Genomic DNA, 9678 nt, shown 5'->3' with positions numbered 1-9678 from the left:
TTTTTTTTCTATTTCGGTTTGTATGAATTTAAATTCTATAATATTATTAGTTTTAAATTTCAGATTTTTTTTATTTATTAATTAATTTTTAATATAAAAATATATAAAAATGCAAAATTAATTCGTTTTTAAAATTGGTATATTCCGACGAATTCTGGGCGTCGGAATATACCGACGGACAACGGTTCCTCGGACAATACCGACGGAGAGCATTCCTCGAAAAATACCGACGAACCAATGTCCGTCGGTAAATTTCTACGCCCATAATTCGTCGGAATATACCGAGGAATCCACTCCGTCGGAATTGTCTAAGGAACGTTCTCCGTCGGTATATAGTTTTTCCGATGAACTCTGGTCTCGTGTGTCCGCATCGTAATATCGTCGGAAGTTCGTTAGAATGACGTTTCTCGGTATTCGTCATAAAGTCGTCCGAAGTTCTGACGAAATTCCGACGAATTTTTTTTTCCGACAAAACGATACTGACGGATTGGTTCGTCAGAAATTCGTCGGAATCGGTCTATTCCAACGAATTTCTGACGATTTCGGCCATCAGAATCCCCCTGTTTTCTTGTAGTGAAATATGATGGATAAATAGAACAAATATAGCAGATCATTAAACTATTTATAGACAGCCTATGTGTCTTGAACATTATACATAATAGAATTTGTATATGCAACCGGTACTACAAATTTCATTTAAGCATGTATTTTCTATGTTTTTTTTGCAGATTCTTTTTTTATAGCGGTGGAGGATCCGAGGCGGTAAACTCAGACTAATTCTTACGAAGCCTTCTATCCCGGCACGCACGGTTATAGACGGGAAAGTGGCCAAGATGACTCGAATCTATGACGGACACTTCAGCTGGAGTTCCATTACCATTAAACCAATAGCTTTGGGTTTTTTTTTTTTGCAGATTCTTGTTTTAAGTTTTTTTTTCTCATATTATTATTAAATACATATGTATATATCCAAAAAAAGTCTCACGCAGAAATATATAATGTCAAACTAAGTTAAATGATAGAGTCTTAATTTAGTTATTTGAATAACATGAAGAATGGAAATATACGTTTCACATTATAAAATGCTATCTTCATAAACAAACCCAAAAGAAACCAAGAGGAGAACGAGGGGTCGCGAAGAACCGTGGAAATGCTTCATCAGTCCATGTGCATCGCATGCCTTTCATTATGATGTTATCATAAAATACCAAAAAATATGTTGAGTGATTATTATCATTCCTTTTCTTATGAACTTCTAATGATTATTTCTTTTCTGCAATAATAAAATGTAATCCATGGGTCGTTTATATATAGAGCATATTATGCAAAGAATAATGATTCACTGTTCATAAGGGCAAATCTTCAATGCTGAAAGATTCAAATGAGTGTAGTTGATTCATGATCAAACTGAGATAATCAGACTTGAACACACAGAAAAAGTCATTAATCAGTGTAGTTATTTATTTATTCAGTTAACAATAGCTTCTTCTTTTTTGTCAACCAGTAACAATAGCTTACATTTTTTTCTTTTAAATGATAATATCAAATACTAAGAAAAAATTGCATGAAGAGAAAGAAAAAAAACTTCCACACGCGATTTCGTTCGGACAGCAAAGAGCCAGCTCAGCTTAGGATGGACCCACAGAAACACAAGCTGACCAAAATTCAAACGCGTTATCTAACTCATTTTCCAGTGTAATCCACGCGTTACTTATTCTCTTGTTTTTACTGAGGCCCATACAATAACAAGCCCATTAAAAGCCTTAAAAGTGTAAAAACAATCGATCACACAACACCACTGAAGGCACGTGACCACTCAACATCACTAGTTCGCATCTCCTCTCTGACCAAAGCAACATCTTCCCATCTCCCCGCGTCTGCATAAACATTCGAAAGCAAAACTTTACACCCTTCATGAGTTGGCTCAATTGCCGCCAACTCAGAAGCCGCCATCTCAGCCACCTCGACGTTCCGGTGAATCCGCGAAGCCGATAACAAGATCCCCCATATGATCACATCAGCCTTCACAGGCATCTTCTTGATCATATCTATTGCCTCTTCCAACCTTCCCGCTTTCCCCAACAAATCAACCATACATCCATAATGCTTTATGTCTGGCTCAATCCCGTGAACTTCCTTCATGCTGTCGAAATACGTTTTACCTAACTCCACAAGCCCAGCGTGGCAGCCCGCGCTTAAGACACCCACGAAAGTGATGCTGTTCGGTTTGATGGGGAGAGACTGGAGTTCAGAGTAGAGATCAAGCGCTAGTTTTGCATGGCCATGCGTTGCTGAACCGCAGATGATAGCATTCCAGGGAGAGATTGTCGAGGAAGATATGTTCTTTGTTTGGCGGAAAACGTTTAGAGCGGTTTCGATGCTTCCACATTTGGCGTACATGTCGATTACAGCAGCGGTTAGATTGTTGTTGGGAGGGATTGAGCTACGGTTTAGATACTCGTGCGCTCTGATCCCTTCTTCCAACGATCCTAGCGATGAAATTGCAGAGAAAACACTCACCATTGTGATTGCATCTGGTTTCACTTGGCTACTACTGATCATTTCGCGGAAGAGATGTAGAGCTAAGTTAGGAGAAAGACTCTGCGCGTAGCCTGATATCATAGCGTTCCATGAGAAGATATCTTTCTCTCGAGTCTGATCAAACACTTCCCTTGCCTCCTCAACCATTCCATTCTTCACAAACCCTGCAATCAACGCGTTTCTCGACGCAATGTGGTCCATTACGCTCGCTTCAAACTGTCGAATAGCGAGTTTTATGTTATTACAGACTGCGTAGAAATGTATGATCGTTGCTTGAATGAAATCATAACAGTCAAAACCAGTCTTTACGATGGTGCAGTGAAGCTGCAAACCGTTGAAACCACCTGATGATCGAGCTGAAGCGGAGAGAAGGTCCACCATCATGACCTCACTAGGTTTCATTCCACGTCGCAGCATCTCCTTGTAGAAAACAAGAGCTTCCTCAAGCTGATTCTTTCGAAGACACCCATCAATCATAGTCCCCCACGACACAATATCTTTCTCAGTAATCTGATCAAACAGCTCCTTCGCTTCTTCCACAAGTCCAGCTTTCGAGTACCCGTTTAACATCACGTTCCAAGTGACTAAATTTCTCTCAGGCATTCCATCGAACAGCTTCCGAGCATCCTCCAAACACGAGCAGATACAATACATATGAAGCAAATTCGTCGAAACAAAGACTCTACCTTCGAGATTCAACCTAATTGCTAAGCTATGCAACATCCTGCAATCCCAAACCCCACCCAAATGCGAACAAGCGGATACAACAGTAGCTAACGTCACTTCGTTTAGCATAACTCCAGAGCTTCTCATCTCTCTGAAAAGCTCCATCGCTTCACTCCACCGATCGTTTTGAGCGTAACCTTTTATCAAAGTCGTATACGAGACGCAGCTTCTGTCAGGCATTACGTCGAACAGCTTGAGCGCGTCTCTAATTCGTCGAGATCGAACATACCCATCGATCATGATATTAAACGAAGCAGAATCAAGTTTCGTGTGGGAGCAGAAAACAGATTCAGCTTCGGACAAGACACGGCATTTAGCGTACATGTTGAGTAGGCTGTTGCAGATGAACCCGTTGGAATCGAAACCGGATTTCAAGACTCGGCAATGGATTTGTCGGCCGTAAGTGACGTCTTTGTTGGTGGCGCATGATCCGAGAGCTGAGATTAGAGCTCGCTCAATGTCGGAACTCTCGCTGCCTGAGAAATCGAAATGTGTCGGAGTCGGAGAAGTCGTGTATGGTTGTTGACGGCTTTGAGTGATAGCAGCGGAGAAACATCTCGCCTGCTGAGTTGAAAAGACCCGACAGCGACGAGACCAGAGAAAGTGATTTGATTTGATCATAAGAGACCATCAGAGAGCAAAAATGCTAAACAATAAAGCTCGACTCTTTATAGTTTACACTTCTCTTGCATATGTAAAGTATTTGTTGTTTGGTCGGAAAAGGAAAAAAAAAACATTACTTTATGTATTTGATTTTTGATCATTCACATTGAATTTTTCATAGTACATACTATAAGTTACACAAAGGAAGTGTTCAAAGAGTAAGAAGGATTTAAAGTTTCAGGGATTAACTCTATAGGAAATGGAAAATTTTAAATACTTTTTATGTTTTCCTCATAATCCTAAATGAATGTGTAATGTGAGAGGAAGAACCTGCAAATTGTATAATCTGCAACAACTTTTAATGTCATAATCCGTAAGTATAGTTTGGAGATTTTCAAGGTCAGTGATTGTCTACACACCCCTTTACAGCTAACTTTGCCGGCAATCTGCAGAGAATAGAGCACATGAAACGATTAAGACAGATCAAAACAAACCAAATACGTGCAAACAAAAGTAAAATACAAAACATAAGATTCAAAATCATATATTAATCACAGTGTATCAAAATGGAATACAAAAAGCTTTAAGCAAAGCACCAACAAATTATAATAAAAAGTATTTGTTACAACAAAAGTTTGAATGTTTCCTCTATGGTAAGGCTATAAGCTAGACAGAAGCTATCAATATTGTAAATGTACCCCTAGCTTGTGGAAATTTCTCAGAGAAAATCGATATTCATGCCAAATTGTGGATAACTCCTTCACAATTGACTCACACCTTACTCCATACTCTAAATCTGATCCTAAATTTGAACCTTTTTGGCATCTCTTCATCCAAATGTTACTCAATACACAAGCTTCTCAAAACCGAAGATGATGAACTTACGCAACTACTCAAAGAAAAAGTTAAACCGGGAGAAATTTCGAATCACCAACTGGTATATGATGCACATGTTCCATGATAATGGCTGCATGTGCGTTAACTCATTTTCAACCAATATTACTGTATGGTGATGTATAGGCCACGAGACAAAACATTACATCAAAAAACTATAACCATGTTCGACTGTTTCCCTTTCAATTCTGAGGTGGAAGATTCAATCTAAAAAATAACTAAAGCACAAGGGTAAAAACCATAATCACTAAACTACCGATCTATCCATAAATTCATCACTACAACTGGATCAAGTAGCATAAACCTACAAATTCACTAGTCAAGAGGAATGTTCACTAGAAACTATCAATCATCTTAGATTCGTAGCAAATGGGAATACATAAAACGATATTTTTACTAGTAATTGGTCTTGAACTGATCAATAGCACCAAATAAACATACAAATTCACTAGTCACCAAGTTTCAAGCGATCAATGTGGCCAAAAGTTCAAACACAATGCAAGAACACAATACAAAGTTCAAAGACAAATTCAAGAACATAACACGTTACCAAGGTTCAAACACGATGCAAGAACACAATACATTACAAAAGTTCAAACACAATGCAAGAACACAACACGTCACAAAAGTCCTAAGTTTTGACTTACTTTTTATGACGGCGGCTTCTCTTAGGCCCCCGCCCTTCAAGCTTAGCAACAGGGCAACCACACCTTGACCGGAAAAGCAAAACAGCTCGACCATTAATCGGAGCCATCTTCCTAAGCTCAGCTCTCAAACACTCGTAATCAGGATTGCTCTCGCTCCCTCCTTTCCACGGCAACCGTTCAATCTCCTTCCCCGATCCCGTCCTAACACTCTCCTCCGTCTGCAGCTGCAAATCAAACTCCATAGCTTTCTTCAGCCCTTTGCATTTAGGGTTACGGCACCTCCTCGACCTCGAGCCGCAGCACAGGTCGAGGAACGCGACCGAGGCAGCGAAGAAGACCGCGAACACGAACAAGAACGACGCCAGAGAGATTCCGTCGTGATCTTCATCATCGGGATCGTGGTCGTGATTGGAGAAGAGGAGGATCAGAGGGAGAGGGAGAGAGGAGAGAGAGAGGGCGATCGATGGGAAATGAGAGGAGAGGAGAGATAAGGAGTGGATTAGGTATGAGAAGTAGGAGGAGATGAGGAATGCGCCGGAGAAGACGACGAGGATTAGGATTAGGAGGTCGAGAGTTGCTGACGGGGAATGCTTGCAGGGGTGGAGGGATGATGAGGAGGAGGAAAGGGGCATGCTGGCGGAGACAAGGAGGAGGAGGAGGAAGACGGTGGACAGTTTGTCACGTCAATGCCTCCTTTACATATAAAGTAAGTCTCTGTGTATGTATAGATTTTCGCAATCAAATTAAATTTTGTACTATTAATAATACTAGGAAAATAATGCAAGTCACGAGAGAAGTTAGTTACTTATTTGATTTTAAAAAAAAAAAAAAAAATTTGCAAGAAAGGCTAATTTGCCAAGTAACCATATATCGCATGTGAATTAGATAAGTAACATTGATTTTGACATGATGTAAAGTCAGGTATTTAACATACAATTCAGATGATTCTGTCATTTTCCTTAACATGTTACCAGTTACAAGTGATATAGTATGTGACGTTGTAAGTTTTGTGACGTTATAAGAATCACATATAAAACACAGCAAATGGAAAAAAATAATTTAGCACAAATGGTTTATCCGAAGGAATTAAGAAGATGGAAAAAATGGTTGCAATGTAAAGGTTAAAGTTGTGTCCGTAACAAATGTAAACATATGTTACGAAGTGTTGGTGTATATGAACTATTCTATATACCCAAAATAGTATGGAATACACACGTGATAAAAGAGATTGTTCAAATTTTGTAATTTTTATATGTTGACATTGAATTACCTACTGCTTTACCAGAGTGAACTTAAACCCTCTATACTAAACTCAAAACCACTGATCACTAAACCCAAAACAGAAATATAAACCCTAACCCAAATAGCAAAACATGGAAATAGTACAATATTTTGTTTCATTCTACATGAGGCACACAGAATAGAGAAACCGTTGAAGTAGGTGAAGGTATGTCATGAAGGACGACGTCACCAGGTGTGAGAGAGTATGGCGTAGACGATGGAATCAATGGCCAAAACTTGGTAACAGATTTGGCATATGAAAGAATACCAAGAAGCCACGTAATAAGGTATAATTATGAAAGATAGTTTTACTCTATTAAGGGAAACGAATGGTGTCAAAGTAAAACCCATAGCAATTCATCTTCCATCCTACATGGGGCACCTATAATAGAAATCTAGGAAAGAGTAGATGACGTAGTACGTGACTTGTTTGGTTTTGTGGTGTTATGAGAATCACATATTGAAACACATCAAATGGAGAAGATTAATTTAGTACAAATGGTTTAACCGAAGGCAGTAAGAAGATGGAAAAAATGGTGGCCATGTTAAAGTTAAAGCTGTGTCCATTTACATTATAAATGTAAACATATGTTCTGAAATAAGTGGTGTATAAGTACTATTATATATACCTAAAATATCATGAAATACACACGTGATAAGAAAAGGTAAAATATGATGGAGGAAATGGTTCAAATTCTGTAATTTTTATATGTTGACATTGAATTATCTAATGTTTTGCCATAATGAACTCAAACCCTTTATACTAAACCCAAAATCACTAATCACTAAACCCTAGACAGAAATATAAACCCCAACCAAAATAGCAAAACATGGAAATAGTACAATATTTTTTCCATTCTATATGAAACACCATAGTTCGAAGTCCTTAACAAGAGAGAATATAATGCACAAACATGAATGAGAAGGTGTGAGCCCCTATCTGCAATACTTTACCAAACTGAGACGCATTCAACATCACCAAATGCTCATCCTCTAAATGCACTCTTGATCACCTCAATCCAATGGAGGTTGAAATAGTTGTTAACTTTTTTTTCAGTTGGTTCAAATCCTGTTGTAAACAGTCTATTTGGAAGGTATAACTCATCCATGACAAACCTGAGATAGTCAAATAACATGTGAAGTCAACAGATGAAATACACAAATAATATGCGAAGTCAACATAGTAGTCAATTATCGGTTATATTTTATGTAGTCTAGTATTTATATGCATCGAACAGAACATACAATAACACGGAATGGAATGGAAATCTTTATATGGGTTGCTAATTTACTCTAGAAAAATAGTACAACCGAGTAGAACTATAATATTAAGTACTGTAAACTATTCCATTTAAAAAAGCATTCCATTTAACATAACATAGTATCCAAGCTATTCCATTTCAAGATGCATAAAAATCCAGTATAGATCTAATCCCTAAAGTGTGAATTCACATTTCAAACATAATTACCCCAACAATTCATTGTAAACAGATGAGTCCGAGCAACCATGACAAATTCAACCCTAAATCATTTCTTTCTACTAGCCCAAATAGAAGAAAAGAGCATCGGACGAGTAGAATCGAAGGCACAAAACCGAGAACTTACAATATTTCAACAGTTGCTCAGATGAATCGTTGATGTGAAATAGAAGAAGCTCGGGTTGCTCCATCTTGTCGATTGTACTGTAACGACCTATTGTCTCAAACGATTTAAGAAGTGGAGGCGATATCCCCTTCGCGACGCACTTCGAGATGGCTAATAAACGCAAACAAGGATAACGTCACCGACGGTGGAGAGCCAAACAAAGGGTTTGAGGAGGTGGTGCAAACCGGCGGCGGAGAGACCTTTCACTTTTTCAAAAGGTATTAAAGAAAATTAAAAAAAGATAATGTGAATATAATTAAGCCACGCATATGACATCAAATAATTAATCTTATTTTTATTTTTTTTCCAACAGGTTCCACCGGTTAGTTTCATGGGCATAAATGCATTACTACATGTGTATATAGAAAAACTAGAGCATTTGGTTATGTATTCAATTATTGCTTCTTCTTTTTTTGTCATACAGTCCAATTTTTCTTGCAAGAAAAACTTTTTTTTTTCTGGTCAAACTTGCAAGAAAAACTATTCTTTCTTTTTAAGACAAGAACTAGAATAAAGTGGTCGACACTACTCTCGACCGAATTTTGACAAAACTCAAAAAGAATAAAGTGAACACATTAACACAGAAGAATTTGTTTTTCATATATATAATGAACATGAATTGATGATAAAAGGAACTGATGTTAGATCCACACTGTTGGCTCAAATGCAATATATGTTCATATGAATGGAGCATAATTAAAGAAGGGTTATTAAAGGTGAGATTATAATTTTTTATATTCCGCTAAGAACCCCTTTAAAGTTGGTCGTGGCCATTGATAGTATGGCTAGTTTAAAAATCCCACGTGTCTTATTCGAAGCTGAAGAAAACTACTTGGTTAATATGGTGACTAGACCTCGGGCTTGGCCTTCGTTAAGATATAAGCCAGGTTTGCTTTGTTAGAGATATCTTTTTGGAGGCTGGTGCTTGACTCTAAAGATTGTAACCTTTGAACATTCTTAATTGCGGAGTGTTACAAGGAAGGATAGAAGATTAATCTTACATAGCTTTATGTAATCCTTTTGGCTCAAAGAACTGTTCATTTCGGAAAATGGTATTGCCACGTCTAGTAGCCTTGATTGTTTTTGATCCTTGCTATTTGTTTTTGGAACGAGTAGTGGCCTTGCTTTGTTTTGTCCGCACCAAACTTATCTGCTTTGATACCACAAGTCGTGGTCTGAATCAAAAGCCAAGATAGATGATGGGAAATTAGATATGCTTATGATATCATCAAGTGGTCGACATTAAAAGCAATGGAAGCTTTAATACCATTGCTTTGCCACTGTCATTAGCTTTAAGTCATTAAGTGTTACCATTGATTTGCATAACAGCTTTCTGCTTTCC

At 38.0% G+C, this 9678-nt stretch overlaps 2 protein-coding genes across 2 annotated transcripts in view; one reads left to right on the top strand and one right to left on the bottom strand.

Annotated features, from left to right (window-relative positions):
- The window catches only part of LOC106315170, a 5434-nt gene extending 4691 nt beyond the window's left edge, over positions 1 to 743 (top strand). Inside the window, exon 5 of the mRNA XM_013752923.1 lies at positions 729 to 743. Within this exon, the coding sequence (XP_013608377.1) occupies positions 729 to 743 (15 nt within the window). The remainder of the gene's footprint in view (positions 1 to 728) is intronic.
- An 824-nt stretch (positions 744 to 1567) lies between these two features.
- LOC106315169 (pentatricopeptide repeat-containing protein At5g19020, mitochondrial) lies at positions 1568 to 6166 on the bottom strand. The gene is made up of 3 exons (XM_013752922.1): positions 5412 to 6166; positions 4277 to 4316; positions 1568 to 3894 (listed from the first exon to the last, which is right to left on the bottom strand). The coding sequence occupies exons 1-3, from the start codon at positions 6041 to 6043 to the stop codon at positions 1786 to 1788; spliced, it is 2781 nt and encodes a 926-aa protein (XP_013608376.1). The 5' UTR covers positions 6044 to 6166; the 3' UTR covers positions 1568 to 1785.
- Between the last annotated feature and the right edge of the window lie 3512 nt (positions 6167 to 9678).

This window comes from Brassica oleracea, chromosome C9 (genome assembly GCF_000695525.1).
Source record: "Brassica oleracea var. oleracea cultivar TO1000 chromosome C9, BOL, whole genome shotgun sequence".
Classification (NCBI taxonomy): domain Eukaryota; kingdom Viridiplantae; phylum Streptophyta; class Magnoliopsida; order Brassicales; family Brassicaceae; genus Brassica; species Brassica oleracea.
Note: the sequence above shows the minus strand (reverse complement) of the source record. Positions and strands in the feature narration are given on the sequence as shown.

Coding starts and splice junctions, on each gene's coding strand:
- LOC106315169 (XM_013752922.1), bottom strand. CDS start 6,043: ATGCCCCTTTCCTCCTCCTCATCATCCCTCCACCCCTGCAAGCATTCC. Junction 4,317..5,411: donor AGAAGCCGCCGTCATAAAAA/GTAAGTCAAAAC, acceptor TATTCTCTGCAG/ATTGCCGGCAAAGTTAGCTG. Junction 3,895..4,276: donor TAAAGGGGTGTGTAGACAAT/CACTGACCTTGA, acceptor GCTCTCTGATGG/TCTCTTATGATCAAATCAAA.